At 39.7% G+C, this 25,336-nt stretch overlaps 1 protein-coding gene across 1 annotated transcript; it reads left to right on the top strand.

Moving 5' to 3' along the window:
- Positions 1-54: 54 nt before the first annotated feature.
- si:dkey-12j5.1 (uncharacterized) lies at positions 55-23,788 on the top strand. Its single transcript, XM_058647475.1, has 11 exons — positions 55-377; positions 527-639; positions 747-893; positions 1,016-1,168; positions 2,566-2,672; positions 2,764-2,887; positions 3,829-3,921; positions 4,890-4,958; positions 10,697-10,750; positions 14,467-14,619; positions 22,721-23,788. Exons 1-11 carry the CDS (start codon positions 311-313, stop codon positions 22,892-22,894), a joined length of 1,254 nt encoding a protein of 417 aa, XP_058503458.1. The 5' UTR covers positions 55-310; the 3' UTR covers positions 22,895-23,788.
- The last annotated feature ends 1,548 nt before the right edge of the window (positions 23,789-25,336 follow it).

Raw genomic sequence — 25,336 nt, 5'->3', positions numbered from 1 at the left:
GTGCAACTGGTTTACATTCCGTCCAATAAACCACTTCATTTGCTAGATATCCACTTCAGTGTGGAAGTTCAAAGCGAAATCCCTTTTAAAAAACCTCAAACGTAATTTATACGTCATTAAAATGGTCTTTTTATACGTTTCACAACCACTCAAGTTTGTCCACGACCTGTTTCCGTAGCTCTCATTCTCGCCGCATGCGTACTACCTACCTTTAGAACGTCTTGCTTTTCACGCGTGTTGAGATCTACAATTCAGCAAAGTCTGTTTTAAGCCAGAGCTTGAGTTAATATAAGACGTGTTGTTGATCGATATGGGAGGACAGGCTAAGGGCAAACAGAAAAATAAACCGAAGAGGAAAGAGAATCGCCCAACCAGGGGTATGTGTAATTTTAATTTTGCTAGCTGTTATTGCAATGTGTTATGTTCCATTCACATTGACAGTAAGCAGTCGATATAGACTTTCTTTGGTGTATTCCCCTTAGGAACTCGAATGAATCAGAAATAACGATGCTCTGTTTCATCACAGGAGATGCAGGATTTGTTGGGTTGTCACCCCAGGACAGGGTGAAACTTAGAATGCATGAGAAAGCCAAGAAGAAGACAGCTGAGAAATACACTGTTCAGCAGCTACTAGAAAAGGTCACACTCACAAGATAAACAAATAAGAGACTCAGATCTAACGCGTCTTTAAGGCGTGTGTATGTATGTATGCATGTATTAATGTTTTAGTGTTTGATGTTGTCCAGACAGAGGAATGCATGGACGGTTTTGACTTTGACATGGCTGGCCTTTTCTGTCAACGAGCACTGGATGTGGAGCCCACCAACCTGCAAGCTCTCGATATGCTGGGACACATCTGCTCTGAACAAGGAGACACCACCAAGGCGAAGGGAATATCTTTTCTTGTAATAGTCTTGCACTCACTCAGTGTGCATGGCAGTAATTCAGCCAGTGCTGCCTGTGACATGTCTGTGTTTATCCTATGCTGTTGTTGCCTCCTTGACCAAACCTTTAAGCTTTTCTGCGTGCAGTGGAGCTGAGCCCTGATGTAGGCCACAGTAAGTACATGTACCTTGGACAGGTCCACACTGGCCAGGAGGCTGTCGACTACTACACCAGAGGGATACAGGTCCTACTGTCTGCATTGGACAAACAAGCACAGACCACAGTGAGTTCCCACTAACAAACATACACACACAAGCACATTTGGGGGTTTATTTAGATGGACTTACAGATGGAGGGAAGACACTAGTCAAAACTTTAGTGTAATGTTATATATCTTCACAAGAGGGTGCTGTTGGATAATGTGTTTCTATCTATCATGATTAGAATAGACAAATATGTATGCATAATGTTTTCATAACTTTCCACTGTAGTTAAATTCAGACTCAAGTGAAAACTCATAGCCTAATATAACAAAAATACAAATGAACACAATACATAAATGGCTCCAAAAGCACAAAGACACTTGTAATAAAACGGTATCTAAAAAGGTATATAAATATAAATAAGTTCACTCGTAAATGGAGGGATCTACACCAAATGTCTCCTCAGCTGGGACTGATAGTTACGAGTAGTTAAGAGTGTTTGACTCTGGACAGGATCAAAATAATGTCATTAATTGATTAAGCCAGCAAAAGAGTAATAACTTGCACTGACACAGACAATTGACTGGTGCTACACCATCTAGACATCTTCAGTAAGGTTCTGAGAGCATCATTTTACAACATCTGTTGTCTCTGTGTACTACGCATCCTTCATTTTTAACAGACTTTACTAAATAAACACAAACCTCAAGGCTGCTAAGTGTCAATATACTCACCTATTGTGCAACAACAAAACCTGAATTTTGATCCATGTCTGGATCCACATCAAAATGTAATGTTCGTCCTTGGACCATAACCTGCCTCCCCATTCATTTGTATCCAAATCTGTCCTCGGTATTATATTGTACCATAGCATGTAATAAATATGTAATACTTCTTTACTCTGATTAATACAACATGCTTACATCTTTGTGCACGAATAATGTAAATAGTAAGTATATAGCAGTAAATTAATAGTATATTTGTTCACATTATAACTATGTTGTAGTGATGTATCATAAAGATGCTCTGAAATATTCTCTCTGTTACTGTAGCTGGTGATATTGTTTTCAGTAAGTTAATTATTTGATGATATTTATAATCGATATCCACTTACTTTGAACTCATTACAGTGTTAAAAAGAAATGGAATGAAAATCTCTGGCATGACAGCGTGCAGGTGCTGCTAAAATCCTTCTTTCTCTTCAGTTGTCCCAATAAACCACAGAGTGTGACTCTGAGCCAGCCAGAAATACCAGGAAACAGAAACTTAAGCAGCCTTCATCCATATTTGACCGACAATTAGTGTTTCACTCTGATGCATTAAATTACCTTATATTGGACCCAGAGGCACACTGTGGCAGAGTTTATGAAATAAGCCTGGTCAGATAGAGTTTCTTCTGTGTTTCTTAATTTTGTAATAGAAATATTCATGTTTATTAACGTTCGATTTATCAACTCGATCACTGCTATTCAAACAGGCTCAGGCTGGAGCTGCTGCCCAACCAGAGGACGCTGATCTTCCAACAGTGAAGGATGCCAGTGTAGCCTACTGCTCACTCGCCGAGATTTACCTAACAGACCTCTGGTACTGGTGCAAACAGACTTACACCTATGACACGTGTAACCTCCATTTAATGTCACTGTCTAATAATGTGTGTATGTATGTGTGTGTGTAGCATGGAAGAAGGAGCTGCAGACAAGTGCAAAGACTTTATTGAGAAAGCATTACAGTATCACCATGACAACCCAGAGGCTCTACAGCTCATGGCCAGTTACCTGTTCAGTACAGAGAGAAACCAGGTCAGCACCAAACACACACACACACACACACATGCTCTTACACATTCAGGATGAGTTATCACCACATTAAAGCAGGAATCTGCTGAGTTAATTATTCTGAGCAAATTGAATTGTATGCGATTAATCAGCAGATGGACGCTTACATTAACACACACATACACAGACGGGTCATGCCAATAGAAATGTTAATTACTGGGCAGATCGTTGAGTTCATATCGTCATCCAATAAAGACAATGAGGAGGAAGCAGTCTATTCAACTCGGTTTGTAAATGATACTGTGCAGCTTCTTTACAGTCGAGAGCAGTGTCCTTGTAATATATTCTAGTAATTCCTCCGATTATTTTTTAACGATGCTTTATCGTCTGTTGCGAAACATTTCTGATGAACTATTCTGTCTGAAATGTTCTCTTTTAAAGTAAAACAAGGTTTTCTCCTTTTCTTCTTTTACATTTCTCATATGCTGTAGAAAAGAACTGCTGACGAGACATTTGATTTGAGATATATATATATATGTATATATGTATATATATATATATATATATATATATATATATATATGTATATGTATTGCTATTGGCAATATGTCAGCAGTGAATATCTCAAAACTCAGATAAAACTTTGTGTAAAAAATGTTTCTTCCTCAGATGAGGAGACTTTAGAACTGAAGTGGATCTGTGATACTAGCTGTAAGCAGCAGGGGTCAGGCTGACTCTAAATACGTTTTACAGAATCCCACATCTAGTAGCTAAAGGCTCTTTTTCTAATACTGTGGTAACGTTTCAGAAACTATTAACAGAATAATTTGATATTCAATTAATCCAAACTTAATTTAGACTTCTAGATCCTTCTAGATACAGCCTAAAGAAGAATGTATTTTTATTAAATCTGCTGATTTGTCTTTCTGTAAACTTTAAAGATATATGCATTACTCTCTCTTCAGGAGGGCAGAGAATACCTGCTGAAGAGCGTTGGACTGTGGCTTCCTGCCCAGAAGGAGAGCGTTGCTTCTTCCAACGCAGAAGGATGGATGCAGGTGAGTTGTAGCTGGGCTGGGCTTGGTATTTTCCTCTGACATCCACCAGACCTCATAAGATCCTGAGTTATTTATAAAGCACTTTCATCTAACTGGATTGTCACTGTGTGCTTTGCAGTAAACACAAAACATAAGGACACCAGGCGAAATGAAATGTTAGGGATTATAAAGTGAGGGACAATAAAAAATAAATAAAATAAAAGACACAGCAAATACTTCTCCAACTTGTTTGTTTGTGCGTGAAATGTAAGCACAAGGCAACATAAGAAAGAACAATGGATTTCAGGGAGACGTGTGCTGAATTACTCCTAATGTATGGTACCAGGTAACAATTAGAAGTGGGTAAATTTGATTAGCTGGTTACACGAAGATTGGACAGTTGTAGTAAATTTACAGTGTTATTCTATTGGACTAGGTTGATTTAAGATTAAAGCTCCAGTGTGGCTCAGATGAGCCAGACAGAGCTTAATGGAAAGACGATTCCAGGTCCATATTGCAGCTGTTCTGTATTTGTTGCAGTGTCTCTGAACCTCACTTATGCTTCAGCGAACTGGGGTTAATTCCTTAACCTTAAAGCAGAGCTATGCAGGATTTGTACCCTAATTTAATAACTTCAGAGTCATTGTGATGGTTAAATGGCTTGTTGCGGGGAGATTGGTAGCTGTCTCCATTTCCCCTTCCTACAGTTAGTGGGAAAACCAGCCTTGCAAGATAGGGCCGCTAACATGGAGTCCTCAGGTTAGCTCAGTGGTTACTTTTTACAACGGTTTACAGTGGTGCTGCAAAAACACGTATAATCCGAAACTAAAGGGAAAGCTCTGTAGAGGAAAAGGCGAAAAAAGTGACCCGACTTGTAAAGTTCCGCTTAATCATTTGTTTACCGCACTCATATTTCAGAGAACTGGGAATGATTCCTTAATCTACGTGTAGCGGTTATGGGTGTTGATCTTGTCCTGTTTTATTTTCAGAGTGAGGTTCCTCCGTACGAGTCCCGCATCACAACAGCCAAACTGCTCATTGAATCGGAAGAATACGAGGTAAAAATGTTGTTGTGCTCTCACATTGTGATGCTGTCGTTGGTGTGTATGTGCCTCATGGAGGGGGCGCCGCCTGGTCTTTGTATTCTTGTGTACATGTGTTTGTGTGCTTTCCTTTGCCGCTGAATAGCACTGAAGGTGGGAAGCCCTTGCCTTGTCTTTGTCCCCTTCAGAGTTGAGTGTCAATAATTGAAGAGTGGTATTTACTGAGCGGGACAGGGGTAAGGGCCCATGCAGGGGAGTAGGGATGGGGAAGAAAGGAAGGAGAAATCTTTATTCTGATGAATGGCTGCCATATATGTGATACAGTGTCCTTGTCCAATAAATTACTCATCAGTTTATGGTATGGTTGTGTTTTAGTGGCTCAGTATCTTCTGTTTGGTACTAAAAACATCTTAACACTCATTAATGTTAATGCTCAAGTCATTTTCTCTGATTGCTGGAAGACCAGCAGCAGTTCAGTTTAGAGATTACACATACACAAAAAGAAATGCCTCAACTTCTGTAATATCTGTGTTTGTGTGTGTGTGGTGGGGAAGCTGGGCTGTCAGGTGTATCAGTAAAATTACAATGTCTCGGTCCACGGTTTCTGACATGTCGTTTGTCTTCATCATCCCGTTGGTGCCATCAAACTGGAAACACAAACTGCGGAAATTCTGAGCACTTCGTGACATGAATATTTTTGCTGTGCAGACACGTCTGGATAAAAATATCAGCGCACAACTTTGGTCACATTTGCTCGCAGCCATCAGCTTTCAGATTTGTACATTTCTGATGGTAATTGGGTTAAAGGTTGAAAGAGACAAGAAACAAGATGTTTTTTTTTTTTTATCCGTCTCTCCTAGACGGAGACTTTGCTGAGTTTGACAGTTACATCCTTTCTCCCCTTTCCTCCCGCTGCTCTTTTGTCACTCATACAAACACACTTTCTTAGTTTTGTGCTCAGTATTAGGAATCTATTCGCAATACAAACACTGTGCAAAGCTGTGTACTTCCAGTCTATAAAGTTTGTAGTTATTTATGCCAGAATGTGACCATTTGTTATTTGTGTGCCCAATGAATTGTTAGTTTGGTTTTTGAAACATAACTTGTGCACTTGTGTTCTCTGTGGCTTTATAGAGTAAATAGACATGTCTTGTTAAGTTCACCTTTAAATAGCAGACATAGAAGCAGAACTACAGCATTCTTTGCCCAAAAGGACTTGTCTGTCTCAATTGCAAAGTAACTCTGATGAATGCAGTTTGGCTTCATATATCCAGTGCAGTATGTGGGTTGAATTTGAATTGTAGTAAATGGGGATCATCTGCCAAAATAAAATTTCATAATATGATTACTTTGGCTAGGTAATCAGTGTGTCATAATCATATGTTGATAGTTATTGGAAAGAAAAGTTGACATTTCAGTGCATGGTGGTGACAGATTTAATCACCAAAAATGATAATGAGATGTTTTCCTCAGTGTGTGGCTGTGAGGCATAAATAATGTTTCATCATTTATGCTGATAGGTGACAGTCATTTGGCCTTTGCTGTGCATAAAATGGCACGTCTGCTTTTAGTTTTAGTCATTACAAGAAGGGCTGCAGCCAACGATTATTTCCATGATCGATTAATCTGTCGATTATTCTCTCGATTAATCGAGTACTTGTTTGTTGATAAATGTTGATCAGTATTTTTAAAACCTTGAAATGACGACGTTGTATAATGTAAATATGCAGATTTAAGAAGCTGAAAAATCAGAAAGCTTGTCTCAACAATGAAAAGAACCCTCAAACCGATTCATCGATTATCAGAATAGTTGATGATTCATTAAGTAATCCATTAATAATCGATTCATCGAGTAATTGTTTCAGCCCAATTACAATGTATTCATTTTCATGTGATATTAAGAATTGGGTCAGCAAGTTGGTGCCAGTGGGTAACCTCTGCAAAAATAATGCTGAACCTCAAAGAAGGAAGGTTTTACACTTAAATAACAGTATCACTGTTGGATAATCAGTCTTCTCTTAGACATGCAACGGCTGTCAAGGCCACAGCTGTCACAATTGTTGGATCTAATGGATAAATCTTTTTCAAAGAGAGCTTTTCTGTTCAGTTTGAAAGCTCAAAGGGGGCTTGAAAAGCTTTGCGAGAAGCAAGTAATTTTTCCTCACAATGTGGATATTTTATGGTAGATGGTAGACAAAGTCAGGATCATGCAAACCATCACTTAAATGATGCTAAAAGCTACGCGGTGTAATTGTTTCCTAGTCTTTGTGAGAGCAATGTGGGTTAATGAATCATCAGTTACATGGCGCTGCTCTTCTTGTCAAATATGTATATCTGTGCCACTTCATTTGGAAGAGGAGAGATTTGTTTTCTCCTTTTTGATTATTTTTGAGGAGAAACACTTGAACACATGTTAAATCTGTTTGTTATTTTCAGAAATAGAGAATGAGCATGGCAGATGCTTGAAAGCAGCTGTGACAAAACTGTGTGGCAACGATTGTTAAACTGAATGGTTTTCTGAGCCTGTTTCTGTGGCGTTATAACACCCATTTGACTGCCAGTATATGTTATTAATGAATAGTTTTAATTAGTGATTAATACTATTTAAAACTGCTGAACATTTGCTTCCATTAGGGTTGGATGTGATAAAATGTAAGTAAGGTTTATCTCTGTAGCACATTTAAAACAAAAACTGTGTAAACAATACAAATACAAATAAAATACAAATGAAACAAGTAAAACTGACATAAACTTCAGTAATAATAGAAATATCACAGTGACAATAATTATCATAACAACATTTTCTCAAATAGCAGTATGACAACGGTCAATTTAACAAGACAAGCACACTTTGAGGTTATAATTGCTTTGAAAATGTGCAAAATGTTTCATTGCTGTTTTCATGAACAGCAAAGTGCAATCTTAAATAATTTATTGAAATGATAAACTGATATTAAAAATTCTACTTTGAGACGACCATTTTTGCCTTTTTTTGTTCTGTTTTCTTTTGTGTGTGTAAAACAATGTTGGCAGGAGCAAAGTAGCATTTTGGCAAATTGCAACATACATTTTTCATTTCTTTTCTTTTTTTCTGATTATTTATGGGACAGACTACTTATGCTGAGATGACTAGTATATCAATCAGCAGACGGAAGAAAAAGAGAGTTTTGGTAATCTATTAATCATTTACGGCATCTATAAATGAAAACAACAAATCATTATCTGGCTTCAGCCTCTAAAGTACAGTTTTCTGTTTTTTCTCTGCTCAAGAGAAGTCGATGTTTTTCTGGCATTTTAAGTTATCAAATGTTATCTGAATGGTTTGATTTCATTCAAGTTTTTATATTCTGCTTTGTGTTAACAATATCCCTCATAGAGAGAATCTTCTTAGGAAACAGCAGTGACTTCCATTTATTTGCACGGCTTAAAAAAACACTATCCCTAACCTTAACCGTTAATGCCTAACTAACCTAACCGCAATTCCAATCTTAGCCGTAACCTTAACCAGCTCCTCAGAAATGAGGTTCTGTCTCATTAGGACCAGGTTTTGGACTCAATGAGGACTACTAGTCCGCGTGCTGGTCAGTGTTTATACTAGAAAAGAGGTAACTACCACTCATTGTCAGAGGGCCTCTCATGACAGACGGTGTAGTTGTCACAGTAGCTGATGGAGAGTTACTTCCTTTATCATTGACACTCCTGCTTGCTTTTATGTTTTGCATCTAATATTTCTGTATTTTTAAATTTAGCCCACTATTGAACGCAGTTTGTGCTTTCCAGTGTTGCTTGGGAGTACAGTTACCACTGACAGCCCTAGGATTTATTTACTTAAGTGTAGACATCCCTGTTTGTGTGTGTGTGTGTGTGTGTGTGTAGTTGTGTGGGTTTCTGTGTGTTACAGATACGGCTTGCCCTCACTTGTAAAGTGATTTGTCTTTCTCCTGTCTCGACTGTGCGCTCCGGTAAAATGATTCTGTTAAACAAAATTGCCTCTCTCTCGCTCACACACACACACACACACACACACACACAGAGTAGCCAATATAAATTAGTTTCTCCCCAGAGTACTCTTTTTTTTTCTTTTAACAGCTCTTGAAATAAAGAGGACAACATGTATATGGTGTTTTGCTGCGTGTTTCTGACTTTGCAGTGCATCATTGTTGTTCATGGACCAGTTTTTACGTTACCTTTTTGAACCCATCCTTACAAATTGTCCCCCCCCCCGTCCCCCCCGTCTCCTCCCTTTATCTTCAGAGGAATATTAATCTTGTTGTTTAGAGCGTGAAGCTGCTTAAGAATCTCTGAATCTTTAATCATTTGCCCCTGGGTTGACCAGTGTAGTTAGGAAAGAGTGCAGCTGGAGATGATATAATGGTTATCACTTCTCCGTTGCTGGTAGATATCTCTTGTTGTATTTCTGTTGATCCAAAACTGCCTGCTCTATCACTTGTTTAATATCAAGGAATATCAGGATCCTTAACCCAATCTCTTATATCTAGTGCCGTGTGTTTGCATGTGCGTGTCACATTCGTGCAATACAGTGATAGTCAAGCATATAATTCTGAGGCTGGGCATGAATTCATTCATCCGCTGGGATTAGGTGTTTTTGTTCGTGTATTTTTAATTATTCATTAATTGATTGAGGACAATAGTTGTTCCAGCAGATAATTGGTCTAGCAATCAATCAACAGACTCCCTGACATGCACATTTGCACACCCTTAATGACATACTCTCATTTAACCTGGGTCTGCCTCAGTCTACCCAGGCAACGCTCCCCTTCCTTTATCACCACCAGGCTTAATGAAAAGAGAACTCCGAAGAGCAGGAGGGGGAAAAAACTAGGAATCTCTCCAGCTAATAAGACTGCTTTAACAAGAAACAAGTAGTGCATGTTGTGTTAGCTGTTGTGTGTGACATTACTTCAGAATGTAGGTGTGTGTGTGTGTGTGTGTGTGTGTGTGTGTGTGTGTACGTACGTATGTGCACAGCTGTGTGCATGACTTTTATTCTTGCCCTTCACCACGGGTGATTGGCTAACGGTCGACTCCTACCTGAAGTTGACAAAAATCAATATATCATCACCTGGGGCCTTACACACACACACACACACACACAAGCAGAATTTGCAATGGGAAAGGCAGAGCAATACAAACACACAGCCTACTTTAGTCGGGGTCTGTTTTCTGTAATAGAAACTTCCCACAGAAAGTGACCCAGACAGTGACGCACAATGACAAAGGTCACCGAACATTAAACTCCTTTGAGACCAAGACACTCTCTCCAGGACACTATAGAGAGCAAATCATGAGAAATGTGTGTGAGGTGGAGTAACTAAGGACGGTAGGTCAAGCTGAGTTTTAGGTTTGTTTTGTGCTTAGTATCATGGGGGTTTATACCAAGAATATATAGGCTGTGAATGTCAGTAAATGGATGAAAATGAATATTGAACAAAGAAGCCGAAGTGACTATTGACCAGACGATAAGCACTGGTGAGTGTGTATTGATGGCCTCGTCTGGTGTCTTGTTGATATCGACAGGGGTGTGTTTGTGGCACTCGCCTCATAAGAGCTTATCAGACCTTTTGATCACTATGATTGACTGAGGTGCCTGGGAGATGCACGTGTTTCTGTGTGTTTGTGCGGCAGTGTCAGAGGATATGCTGAGTATTATCCATGAATCTTTTTAAAACTGAAATAATCCTGCTTATTATGACTCATTTCTGATTCAGATGTTCTCTCTCTCTCTGCATTAGATGGCCGTAGATGTGTTGGAGGGACTTCTTGAAGAGGATGACGAGGTCGTCCAGGTAAGCACAGAAACTGTGTCCTCGCTGTTGCTGGATGGTTATCTGTGAGATTCATAAAGTGTAGTAATGGAGTAAGATGTGCAGTTGATACAAGTAGGCACATTATCTTTTCCAATGTTGAAAAATAAGGTTTTTACAGAATGGCATTCATTCGTTTATAGTCTAGTGCCACTTTATAATCCACATGAGGGTCACAGGAAGCTGGAGCCACTCTCAGCTGACATAAGGTCGTGTGCCAGTCTATCGCAGGGTCAACACACAACCATTCACTCGCGCATTCACACCTACAGTCAATTTAGAGTGTCCAATTAACCTCTCCATGTTTTTGGACTGTGGGACGAAGCCGGAGTACCCGGACAAAAACCCATATGCACGGGTTCATCATGCTGCTGTAACACTTCTATATTATATAATAGAATAATGCTGCGGTGGATGCAAATAGCATGTCGGCCCTGAGAAGTGTAAAAATGCAGGTCAGAGGACGTCAGTTGTGGAGGCGGAATGTTCTGCAACTAATTGCTTTGCGCATGCAAAAGAATGTGGCTACATGTGTCCTTGGTCCACCTCTGAATGTGTTAATCGTGACTGGATCTGATATAAGTACGTGTGTCTTCTCTGTGGACACACACACACACACACACACACACACACACACAGAGAATATGACTGAAACCCTTAAACGGTCATTAGAGAGTTGCGTAAATTGCGGTACTTTTGTGCTTCAGCAGCTACCGTGTGCTGTCAGTGCGCTCCAAATCCTCGCTGTCAGTAGTGGCGGAAGTGAAGGTGTGTCACTGAGTGTCAGATAAAAGAGCATGGTGGTGTTTCTCTCCTTCACTCCCCCCAACACACACGCGCACACACACACACACACACACACACACACACACACACACACACACACACACACACCTCAGCTGACAGATTGAGAGCAGTCAGTGGGGGCTGAACTTTTAAACTCACTCCAGCGATGCACAGCTGTGACATTCGATGCATACAGTCACCAGTTCTCATGGTTAGAGCGTGTTCCGTCATATCAAAGTTGCATTTGTAGTGTAGTAGAGTAGTATTTGTGATGTCAGAAATGCATGACAGACACGTTCAGCTACATAATTCGCTCGCTCTCTCTCTCTCTCCCTCTCCGTCTCCTTCATTTCTTCTTCTCTTAAACACAGTTGATAACTTGTTAGCGCTCGCCTCCTTCTACTTGCTCTTGGTTATCTCGAAATTGGAGCCTCCCTTGTACAATGTAAAGCCTGTGCAAACAACATAGCTGGTTCCTTGCAAATCTTGTTTCAAAGGCTTTCCGCCGCTTCATGATGCTTTTGTTCTTCCTTCAGCAGCACCATATGGGAGCTAAGATGTGCCGCAACTTTGAAATGACAATAGTGCCAGTGATTTGATTGACAGACACAGCATTTATTTTATAATGCGTGCGCCTGACTGGGGTTGTGGTAGGTTAGAGTGAAGTCTCTGAAGTTTTAATTGGCAAACTTTCTCATGTTTTAATTTCGAGTGCTGATGCGTAAACCATCTTTACTAGAGACACAAATATTTCACAGTGGACCATCTGCAAAGACATTCTCTAGCCTTGACGTCCCATGCTGTTTTGAAGCCACACAGCAGTCCTCACTTTTGAGGGAGTTTACATTTTCATCTAAAGTTACCCAATTTCATTATTTCTTTCTTACATATACACAAGGAGGGTTTTTTTTTCTAGGTTCTGCATCCACAGTAAATGTTTTAATGATAAGAATACTTGTGGTTCTGAAACATTAATACATTAATTCAGTGCTGCGGTTGCTCTGATAAGTGTGGCTGCAGGGGGTAGCCTCCCACTCTGCAAGCAGAGCAGCCATTCGGAATTCACTGCGGCATTAGTTGATGTGTTTGTTAGCTAAATGGTTGATTTGGCAGAGGTGCGGGTCCCCACTGCCTCTGCCCTCCATGAATAATGAATAAAGCTAATATTTGTATCTTGGTGCTTGAAGAACAGTGGGTGGAGGATCTTTGGCCTCAGATGAGAGGCACACACGCACACCTCCAAGTTGGATGAGAGTCGGGCATGATTGCATCAAGAGGTTGAAGAGCAAACTCTGCACAGTGAATGTGAACGACAACAAGCTTGTTTGTGGCGTGTGTTTCAACATGCTTAGTTAAAAATATGCCTCCCTCAGTCTCCCCCCGCTGTTTGAACTATGTGGAGCAATTGGATTATTTCAAAGCAAGAATTCATCTTCATTCCTTCACATCTTACTCTGCAAGGTGTTCTCTTGATTTGAGTGATGCTCACTGGTGTGATAAGGATTGTTGTTGTTGTTATTTGCACCAGAATAGGCTTAATCATTACTACATATTGTAAGTACATGGAACTCTATTATAGCTGAAATGTAATTACTGACAAATACAGTGTATTGAGATGAAAGACAGCTAGCTATGGGACCCACTGGAGCAATATATAGTCATAATCTATTGTTTTTGACATTATATTGTTCTGCAATTGACTGATACTGTTATTTTCCTCTGGCTTGCTCTAATCTAGCTGTTGCTGTGTTGTATATTTTGAACAAATAGCAGAATATTTAAATTATGGATCTAAAGCTGTCTTCAAATGCACATGATCCACAGAAAGTCTTCTTGTGAGAATAATGGGGATTAAGGCCACATGATGCTCCAAGAAAGTCTTCATCAAATTCTTTCCTGTGTAAATCAATCTTGTGCACTTTTCTTATTAACCCAAAAGTGTGGCTGCAAAAAGTAATGTGCAGAGAAAGGAAAAGTTACCACATAACTTTGACAGTAAAATGTAAGCATTAGTGTTCACAAAGGGACACATTAACTAATATACTTCAGTACGCAACAGTAGGTTTTATTGCACTGGTGGTCATATAAATGATCTAAGTTCTACATGTTTATGGTTTTTGCCAGGGTGTATAATTCGCTTTGAAACGCTGCACAAGACATGTGACCTTTTACGACCTTTTACGACCTTCTACACTCATCATCACCTTTGCATGGTACTTTGTTTTGGATGGTACATTTTTTTACTTTGTCATTTTGAAATACTTTTTGGTAAATTGCATTTCTGTAGCCAAGATGATCAAGATGTGCTTCAGCGCTGCAATTCTTTGAAATAATTGATTTTTGAAGATGTTGTAAAGGTCATGAAGACCATGGTCACAGCCTTTCAATTATGATTTTTTTTTATATTTTTGGTTCAATTCCAATTCACAAAATGTGGATCTCTCGAACCATGCCCCCCTTGCTATCAAAAGAAGACAACAGTTGTTTTGAGGTCACATTGAGGACGACAAACTAAACTGAAAAGCTGTGTGTGGAGGTTTCTCTGGTTCAACACCACACATATTAAAAGATCAATCCAAGGATGCAATTATTATTGGATCTTCCAAATAAATATTGATATGAATTGAAGAATACATCAAATTTCATTTGATCATGTTTTTATTTTTCTCTAAAAAATAACTGTATCTTTCTGACAAGAAGGGATAAGAAAAATGTCATATGTGTTAAACAGGTTTGTCAAAAGAGGTTGTGGGATTTCGTACAGTCATGCTCTGTGAGGGTTACAAATCTTTTTACCCTTGTCACTGTTCACTTACTGCAACAAAGAGCACTTTCTCTTTCTCTGTCTGTCTCTTGGCGTCACACCCTCCTGCCCCCCTCTACCCATCTCTCTTTTTCTCTGTGCCTCACAGGTGTGGTATCTCTCTGGCTGGGTGTGCTACCTCCAACTGGAAAAGGCAAAAGAGCAGCAAGATAGAGAAGGGAGGGAAGTGACGCAGGAGGAGACCGAGGAGTGGAAGGCACTGAAGGAGGCAGCCAGGTCGTACCTGACTAAAGCTAAGAAGGTAACTCAGGTTGCGATACCTCTTTATATCTGTGCACAAACCTTCTAATGTCTTGACCAAACTTCCATTTGATTGGTTGTGAGGGACATTTCTAGAGCTGAAACAATTCATCGATTATTAAATTAATAGACAACTATTTTGGTCATCGATTAAGTTTGAAGCTTTTTACATGATTAAAACAAGATTTCCGATTGTTAAAGCTTCTTCAACAAAGAATAACAAAGAAATGATCAAAAGTCAATCATTTTGATTGGTGGACAAAACAAGACATTTGAGAACATCATCATTTCCAGGTTTGATGAACACAGATCAACATTTGTTAAGGTTTTCTGATCATTTATTGACCAAACGATTAATCGATTCATCAAGAAAATAATCGACAGATTCATCGATTATGAAAAGAATCGTTAGTTGCAGCTCAAGACATTTCTCATTATTGAAACAAATCCCATATGAGTGGATTGATCCAGAGAGTGTAAATGAATTTTCCTTGAAAAGTTGTGTAGTCGTGGGGTTCTTGTGTGGGTCATGCTCCGCCACACATTTTCATGGAGATTAGTTTGTTCATTTAAAGTTATCCTGCTGTTAGTTGACACACAAACGGCAATGAAAACATAACCTCCTTGTTGGATGTAAAAATAAATAGTTGCAGCTCCACTTCAACCATAAAGTGTTAGATGCTGTTTAAATATTAATGCATTGGTAATAATGTAATGCCATTAAATATTAACGCCCACAAGAGCCATTTATTTGCAACGAGTACTTTTTTAGTTTTGATACTTATACATTTCCCAATATTACTACTACGCTTATGCTAAATGAATACATGACTTTTACAGTCATCAAACACTTCTGTAGCTGTGAACTGCACTGTGTATTGCAACTGGTTATGGCTTGTTTCATCACTGTCACAGTAGTTAAGACTGCCTTATCAGTTTTTTGTCAGAGAGGCAGTGAGTACATGTTGTACTGTATGCATGTGACGTATATCAGAGGATTCTAACTAAGCTCCGTCGAAGCCACATCATTTAATTGCGATTCAAATCTTAGCCCTCACAAAGGAATCAGGAATGAGATTCTGTCTCATTAGGAAGAGGTTTTGGTCTTTATGGGAACTGCAGGTCCAGACAAAAAACACACACACACACACACAAACACACACACACAGAGTGATGCGTCTCATTCATTCTGCCATTCTGTCAGCGAGTAATGCTTCTATGGAGCAGTGATTCATGTTAGTCTAAAATCCAATAGGCTTGTAAATCAGACAGCACAGGCTGAAGGATGGCAGGCACCACCTCCAACTTCAACCCCCCCCCCCCCCCCCCCCCCGACCCCCCCACCTCCAATCCTTCCCTCTGCCTTGTCTGCTCCGCTGTGTTCCTCCACAGATGAGTAGGGGCAGGACAGTGGCAATATATTGATGCCTGTCTCTCTGGGTAGCAGAGCAGTGACAGGCATGTCTAACCACCGCCATCCACTCAGAGGGTGTCCAAAAAGACAAGATCGAGGTGGGAATTGAACTGCCAAGAGGGAGAAATAAAAGAAACTGTGGGGAGGAAAATAGGAACACATACAGATTTGAGCTTTGTGGTGGGAGTTAATAAAGAAAAAATGGAATTGAGAAATAGGGGAAAATGAAGGTCTTAGCTGTGTTTGCACGAAGAGAGACGGATAAAAGAAATGGGTGAGTCGTCAGAGCGTGACAAGTAAACTCCAGTAAACTTTAGTGGAGTGACTAAGTGAAGCAACAGACGATGTGATGTGATGTGATGTACAAAGTTCTTTAAAAGGTGAGGTCCACCATGATTCTCTTATATTCATATCTGAGCTTTGTATTAAGTGTCTCTGTGTGTGCTAATTATTAATGACGAGTCAGTCTGCTCGTTTAAATGAGGCCTCAAAGCCCAACAGCTTTTGTGTGTGTGTGTGCACATGTCTTAAATAGGCTGTGTGAGGACATTTTGGCTGGTCCACACAACTTTAACTGGCGGATTAAGACCTGGTTTTAGGGTAAGAGTTAGGCATTTAGTTGTGATGGTTAGGGTTAGGGTAAGGGGCTAGGGAATGCATTATGTCTTTGAGTGTCCACACAAAGAATGCAAAACCATGTGATTGTAAGAGAAAGTATTACAGGGATACAGTTAGAGGAGTCGGACACACTCTTACACACATACACACACACGCGTGTCTTTAGTGTTGACAAAAGCAGGTCAACGTTGCTGTTGTTGGATTGAATGTAAATGTAAATGCTTCGGCGTCAAACCAACTGTTCAGCAAACGTGCAGAGAAGCGACATTTCCACCATTTTGGTCACAGATGACATGTTGTACACAAACACAGTGCTGATTTAGCTACCGCCCTCCCCCCGCTCTCCCCTCTTCCTCTATCAGCGGTACCTGCAGCCTCACAGCAGGGGTTTGCGCTTCCTTCTGTTCCTCTTCTGTACTTCATTTCCTTATCTTTAAGAATTTTAAATGAAGTGGCAGAGCTTTTCTGTGTTCTTTTTGCATTGATGGAAGATGTATGGGACAGACAGCTAGATGGCAAACCAAAGGCAGTAGTGTAGGAGCAGGTGCAGTTACTCGTGAGTGAATGGTAAACTGCTGGTAAAGGTTTTTTTTAAGTTTAGTTTATTAAATGTATTTGTATCAGGGACAATATTCAAAATACCTCTCACTTACACGTCTCCGGGAAGTTTGAAGTCTGCCCCACACTGGAGGGTAACTGGCCAGATTTCGGTCCCAATTTGGCCCTTCCGACAACTGTGGGTGCCTGGTGGACGGTAGAGAAAGAGGACAAACTTGCTTATTTCATGTGTCCTGCAGAGACGTATCACAATCGAAAGGAGATTGTGATCCGCCTCCATGTCTGTTTACAGTCTGAAGTCACGTTAAATCGCGCAAGTTCTCCTCCCTGAAATCGTGTGATTAAACGCCAAAGTGTCTTGACTGGATCGTCTAGTCTGCGCTCTCTCAGGATTAAAACATGGAAAAACTGTTATGCTTTTAAAATCAAGCCAGATTTGAAAATCTACTAGTGTGGGGCAGGCTTAACAGACACATTTAAAACCATCCTGAACAGAACAGTCTTTCTGTCTTTACCCCACAGTTACTTGTATTTTTTAAAGTGTGAAGTGACGAATCTCTACATTTGCTTTGCAAATACATTAAACAATAATATGAAGACTGGGTTTTGGAAACGTTAGGTATAAATTAAGGTTAGGATTAAGTTTTTGATTAAGGTTATAGGTAATGTCATCTGAAGTCATTTTGAGTTTTGTGTGTGTGTGTGTGTGTGTGTGTGTGTGTATAGGTGGTGAATAGTGGCAAGGGTAAAATCAATAGTAAACCTGACTTGATATGGAAGTTGAGTCTGTGCCAAATAGGGTGCAATTGAGGAAGGATCTGCAGTGTATGCACAGAGGACAATGCCATATACATCACACACGTGTGTGTGTGTGTGTGTGTGTGTGTGCACGCAGGCAGCGAGGGCAAATGGAGGTCAAGAGCTTTACTATTTGATGTGGCTGAAAGGCTATCTCATGAGCATGGATTGTGGATAGGGTTGGGTCTGAGGTGGACTTGTCATGTAATTTTAATGCCTTTTCTTATCAAGGATGTGACTGGAGGACCGAGGTGGTAAGTCACAGTTCTGTGTATGTGTCTGTCTTTCACCTTCAGGGACATGCCCCGTATCTCAATTTCCCAGTGAAGAAGAGTGTGTGTGTGTGTGTTTGTATGACGGTGAGGCTCAGAGGAAATGTGCTGAAACGGTCTTATTGTTTTCTCACCGAAAGAAAATCACGGTTGGCTGAAATTCGTCCTACTCAGCATCTTAACATAATTATTAGGCCAAATATATTGAAATATGCCAGTTCTGATATGATTACGTTAAAGCAAAGTTAGCTTATGACCTGAAATTCTATATATTGGTAATGGAAGGAGCATTTTTTCCAATTTTTAGAGTAACACTGGCGGTTATGAAAAGATATTGACTAACTAATTTGCCATTGGACTGGAGACTACAGAATTTCCTATTTTCTTCTTCTTTGCTGTTGGCAGTTGGCATCCATAATGTTGCATTTTATGCCTCCTACTTTTCTTTCCGTCTGTTGAAAAATGGACAAAAAGGCAGGTCTCAGAATGTGGAAGGAATTGAAGGGAGGGCGTGATTTTGGCACAGTGTGCCTGTGCGTGCTTGTATGCGTACAAGATGTGATATAACATGCGAAAGTATGAGATGTGTCTCTTTCCCTGACAGGTGGGTCATTTGGTGAGAGTGGCCGAGTGCATGAGGGGAAAATGCACAAGAGAAAGGCAGGGAGAATAACGGCATTAGAGAATAAAATGAAATCGGAGGTAAAAAGAAATGGGAAATTGAGGGTAGATGTGGAGCGGAAGGTGAACAGTGATGGCATGATTAGGCTTCCATCATTTAATCAGTCTTTCTTCATTCAGTATAAAAAGGTCTCTACCATGAAGGGGAAAAAATTATTCTTTTGATAAGGGATGCATTAGGGTTTATTTTTACATTTTTGTCCTCAGCATACTGAACAAAAGATGGCAAATTATCCTTACCGGACCATATAATCAATATATCGAAAGAAATTGAGGATGTATAACATGAATTTTAAAAAATATATATCAAAGCTATTTGTACTGCACTATTTCATTCATTACCTTGTTTCAGGGCCCCTAAAAGTAGAGAATTTTAAAAATGTTGCTGTCTCCATTTTCATTTGAAAGCTCCTGGGCTGCATTTCAGTATAGATGGCCACAAACAGAGACCTTTGGAAACAATGATGCAGTTACTCACATTCACTCTCTGACTGGTTCTTTTCAGCCGTGACTCGAATATCAGCTGTGAACAAAAAAAAACTCCATTAAAACTAACTTTCATTTTTACTCTGAAACTTTGCAAACAACTGCAGAGGAGAGAATCAACATACCTGAATTATCATGGGATATACTGTACGTTTTTAGGCGTATTATAATGCATGCAGATTCCTTCTAAAACACCGTTTCGCAGATCAGAAAACACTGTTTTTAAATGAAGTATGGATGTAGCCTAAACCTGCTGGCATCTTTTTTGGATATGAAATGTTTCCTCGGAGGATTCGTATTGCTTTTTTCTTATTGCATAACTGCATCCAGTAGTTGTCCAGTAGTATTTCACTCCTTTGATATTCCGACTTTCACTCTTGTGCCACCAGGTGAGTTGTGTTCACCCTCTGGGGAACATGAATGACTGTATAAGATTCAATAAATGTTGAGAGATCCAAGTTGTGGATTAACTGAGCAACTGAAACTATAGAAACTATAACATTGACATCCCTTTGTGTTAGCATGGCTAAAAAAAGAGTGGTTATCAAACAGTTAAAACAAAAATGCCAGAGTTTGTCAATATTTGTGACACGTGTATGTGTATGTGTATGTGTGTGTGTGTGCAAGAGAGAGAGAGAGAGGGAGAGTTCTCATGGGGGTAGTCAAGTGGACTTTGAGCTGTGAGGCCTTGAAAGCAGAGCAGAGTGGACCAATGAAATGTTGTACAATTACATGTGTATACACACACACACACACACACACACACACACCCCCTTCTCTCGGCAGCTCTGTGGGCCGTGACGATGGGAAGAGAAAACACGGGCCGCTGTAAATAAGCAATGCCTCCGTCTTTTGCGACAGCGGTGCTGATCTCAGCAGCGCTTGGTGCGGAATGTGAAAAGAGTGGCCCGTTTGTTTAGCTAGCGGCGAGCGTCGCACTGAATTATCACGTCCTCCACAGCAGACACTCTGCTATTGATTTGTAATAAGTATCATCACAAACTGTGTTCATACAATTTTCCCGTTAGCGTTCTGTATAGTTCATCATACAGTATGTTTTCGCATGTTCACCGTGTGTCTAACATGTCTCTTCAGAAAGACACTTACGCTAGGCTTTAATGGGCAATTTGTTCTGGGTGTTCAGCCAAAGCTATTGTAAAACAAGCCCAGCTTGTACGAGTGTTCATTGTGGATCTCCAGGCACTTCAGACGTACATTGGCAGAATGAAAAGCAGCGCTGTTTCTGTGTGTGTACTCATTAATGTCACCTCTTTAGGACCTTGTTTAAACACTGACTTTTTCAGGGCCATTCGTCCTCATGCGGACCAAAGCGTAGTCCTCGTGATTTCTGAGGCTTTAGTTAAAGTGAGGATTGAGATGTGAATTAAGGACCAGGCATTGTGACTGGATAAGGTGTCCAAATACATTTTAGTCAATGCCCTGACAAGAATAGCTGTGCAAACCTGTGTGTGTTTGTCTATATACAGTATATATATTTAAGAAGATGCCGTCTCTGCAGGTTGGAGCTCCTGGGAGGTGGAGCGTGACCGATGTCCGGTGACAGGGTCAGATACTGGAGAGCGCTGACCCTCTCAGTCTCTTTAGAGAGCAACGCACACGCACTAAATATTCTTACACTCCAAATGAGTTCCCATGGGACGGCGTGTCTCCTGTCAGGACCTGCTGTTGCTTAGAGACTGGTCCTGGGGCAGAGCAGTCACACACTCTTCCTCACTGTTGTGGCCTCGTTACACTTTTAGTAAGAATGATGATGGCACTCAGCCGCTTGTTGTCCCTAAGCTCAAGTTAAAGCTGTGCGTGTTTGGTAGACAAAATAGAATAATATTCCTAGATTGTATAAACCATTCCCCACTCGGTGTCTTTATTTGTCTAGTTTTGCGTCTAGAAAGAAAAACATAATCATAAATTACTGTATCGGTTCCAATTACTTTGTGTGTGCGCACACAGAAAACATAGTTGTGCTTGCTGCCATTAATGGTAGGGCCAACACTTTTATCAACAGCTCCACTTAAAGTTCAGTAATTATACACAAGCGGAACATTTTTCACAGATAAATCTACTGGCTACTTTGTGAATGGTAGTTTTTTTAAATCTGGTATTTTTTCACTGAGATAACAAATGTGATTGTGTGTGTGTGTTTGTACGTGCACATAATCATAGGCTCATGCATGTTGCACCAGCAAGAAGAAGAAGATAAATGGTGCCATGTGCAGATGAATAGTGTGTCAAAAACAAAAACTGTTAACAAGCAGTTTGCAAGCCGTGATTACATCCCTGAAAGAATACAGAAGCTGCTAGATATCCAAGGCAACTTAAGTAGCACTTAGAGATTAACAACCTCTGGGCTCTTCACGTCCCTCAACTCCGTCCTGCTGCTTACTGATGTTGTAGTGATGCAATGGAAGAGTTTCTCTCAAAGACCTCTCCACTAACCAAATCTGATTTCTGGTACTTTTGCACCGAACAATTAATTGTTTGCAATTTGAAAATCATTCTGTTTTTGATTGTTCTGTGTTCTACACCAATTTAAAAACGCAATATAGACATATTGGGGAGAATTCATATAATTAAAGGTGACATATGTAATATAATATGTAGAAGAACAACCTTTAGCATTTAAAATGGTTATTGTAATACCAGTTCAAAACACTGGAGAAGTTTGCTGCCAGATTTTCTGGGAGGCTGCACTTATACCTGACAATATACCACTGTGTTCATACACTTGAACATAAGTTTGGTACAGTACGGTGCGGTTTGGAACGGAAAAGCCCTCGGCTTGCATTTCTTTACTTGGTAGGCGTGGGGTGTTGGTGGATTGGCAGTTGGCCGTTGGCAGTGAGTGACTCAACAGACCAAAACAAAAACAGTTTGTGACCTGCAAAATGGATGGCTGGATGTTTCTTTAATCCCTAAAGACACATCATGGTAATTTTATGTCTTAAATCATTTCTATATATATAATATATTATTATGATAATAATAATAATAATAATATATATATATATAAAATAAGTTCTCGTTCTTGCATTGGAGTAGTGTCATTAATAATATGATTGTATCTCATGTGGTAATGCTTGACTTAAAAGGTTACATCGCAAATGAAAAATGCAGTATATGTAAAAAAATAATAATAAATTGCAATTAGATATTTTAGCAGAGCCGTAATGTATAACCTACTTTGAATTTAAAATCCCAATTTTTCTCTTTTTGTTATTCATGCAGTGCAAACCTAATTTTGCCTTTCTCTTTCCCAGCTTTACAATAAGCTGCAATGTGACGACCAGCCGATTTTAGAGCATGTGGAGCAGCTGCTGGGTGAGCTGGGGGGAGAGATGGAGGCAGAGGAGGGAGACCATGACTTGGAAGAAGACTATGAACCCTGTAGTGATGAGGAGGAGGTCGAAGCAGAGGCAGCCATGGACTTCTGATTTCAAATCCCACCATCATATTTTCTTTCGTTTTACCGAGTGCTCTATCTACAAAGTGCCTTTATTTGACTGGTTATCCTTTCACACCCACTTATCAGCAGTGAAATATTATATAATATAATATAAGTGAGATGCACGAAAATAGTGCCATTAAAAACTGCAGTCCACTCAATCTCTTTGAGGTCAGTTGTTTAATGATTTTGGTGAAATAAATGCTTACTTGAGTAATACTTACTTTAATCTCTTTGACAGAAGGTTGTTGATGAAAGAAATGCGTTTTAGAGCTTTATGTTTGTGCTGCGGCAAAAGCAAAATGATGCCTTTTCCTTACACACACACACACATACATGGTTTCTAGGAGCAAAGGTACACAATAGATGTGTCTACTGCCCGACAAAACATTTTCATAGGCAACAATTTTATTTCAACAGCTCCTCTTCAGTTCCCTCTCAAGCGCATATCATCATTCAGCATATCATTAAGCATGATTAGATTAGATTAAAGTAAGTTAAGTAAAGCTCTTTTATTATCCAAGTCCAATGATGTACAGTGCTTGAGTTTCAATGTTGTTCAGTTTATTCTCTTATTTTGGCTGTTTTTCACTTCCTAAACTGTATGTTAACTCAGTGGATACAACAAGACAAGACACAATAGAGAGAATTTGACATCAACCTTTCTTCATTTTTTCTTTTCTTCTTTTCTGTGCTATCTAAAAAGGCTGGTTCAATGTTTGAAAAGGTAGGAACACCTTGCAACTGAAGATTTTTTATTATTTTTTTATTGAAATTCTCAGACAAGGACATGTAAAAATAATGGGACAATTCTTTAAATTCTGACATTTGAACATCATTTTGTAACCAACGCTGAAAAATAAAAAAAAATACATCTACTACAGACTGTTTCAGACCAGACTTTTTCGACTGTACATTTTTATTTTTATTTAAATATTTTATATTTTCCCACTTTACTGTGCTTTTTGTGTTTTGTTTTTGTTGCATTAATGTTTTATTGAATTTTAGAACATAAACAAATACCATTACAGACAGTGAAAACAGCCAAAACTTTATCCAACAAAGGCAAATACAATTAGTATAAAATATCTCTTTTGAAATGTAAAAATGTCATAATAGGACCAAAGGAGCAGATGAAGACATGTTTTTAGTTTTTTTAAATTGGGGTTAGGATTGGGTTAGTAGTATTTATGGTTAAAGTTAGAGTAAATCTCCAGGAAATGAATGTAAGTCAATACAATGTCTTCTGAAGTCATGGAAAGCATCAAATAGTTGTTTTTTTTGTTAGTAGCAATACAGTCTTGAGTTTACTTTGGTTTAACCCACTGTGATAACATTAACTAGTGAATGTAACATTGTCAGCATCGTTGCTAATTGCCAAAGTTGTTTTGTAGAATGTCGCTGTAAGTTGAGAGAGGCTTTATCATTTGGCTGTTACATCATTGTGCCACGCTGTATGCCTTCATCCAAAAGGTTTGAAATGATCTGTGCATACACATCCCATTCCCATGGCAGACAAACTCAAATCCCCTAGCTGCAAGTACATATTAATATCTAACTATTACTGTCTCACCAATGGCAGTGGGCCACCATGGCAAAAAATGCCAGGGCTGATTTTGTGCCAGTCCAGCCCTGCAGATATGTGACATTACAGCCCTAAAATATCTCTCTAAAATATTGTAGAAATAGTAGGATTGACTGGCCCATCAGTACATTTACTTTCCATGCACCAGCAGAACTTTTTTTTGACTCTCTTGTCCTCCCCAATTGTTGGCACAGACCTCTGAAGATTGTTGTAAAAGGTAAATATGGAAACCTAATCTGAGATCCTGCTCCAGATAGCAACAGAGGCCTGTTCAGGAAAAAAACATTCCATGACGTGATCGCGTCTTGATGTTTCGGGAGCGAAAAACGCAGCTCAGGAGGAAAATTACATGTTTGTGTGTGTGTGTCCCCTTCAGTTTATCATAGCTTAATGTGAAATGAAATGTTGTTATTTTGCTCAGAAATATTCATGTCAGCAGTGTTTAGTGTATGATAATGCACCAGGCTCTATTGTGTATGTATGTTCCTAGGTGTGTGTGTGCGTGTGTGTTGCAGCATGTGTCCATGTGGCTCATCTGCAGAGCTGTGTGATTAATGACTCCAGGGGTGAGTGAGCATCAGCGGTCAGCCTTTTCTGGTTATTCTGAGCTGACCCAGTGTGAGTGGGCCATAGTGGACGCAGAGAGCCTTGGGTGATCACAAAATCCTTGGCCATTCTCTCACCTGTACATCAGCCACTGCACAGCAGGAATATTTTCACTCGCTGGGTGAGGGAGTGCAGTTTCTACACAAGGACACAAATTCAATCACAGGGAAAGGACACATGCTGTTTGCTTACAGTCTTTTCCCAATCTGTGCTAGAATTGCTCACTGAGAGGCAAAGATT

This window comes from Solea solea, chromosome 13 (genome assembly GCF_958295425.1).
Source record: "Solea solea chromosome 13, fSolSol10.1, whole genome shotgun sequence".
Classification (NCBI taxonomy): Eukaryota; Metazoa; Chordata; class Actinopteri; order Pleuronectiformes; family Soleidae; genus Solea; species Solea solea.
Note: the sequence above shows the minus strand (reverse complement) of the source record. Positions and strands in the feature narration are given on the sequence as shown.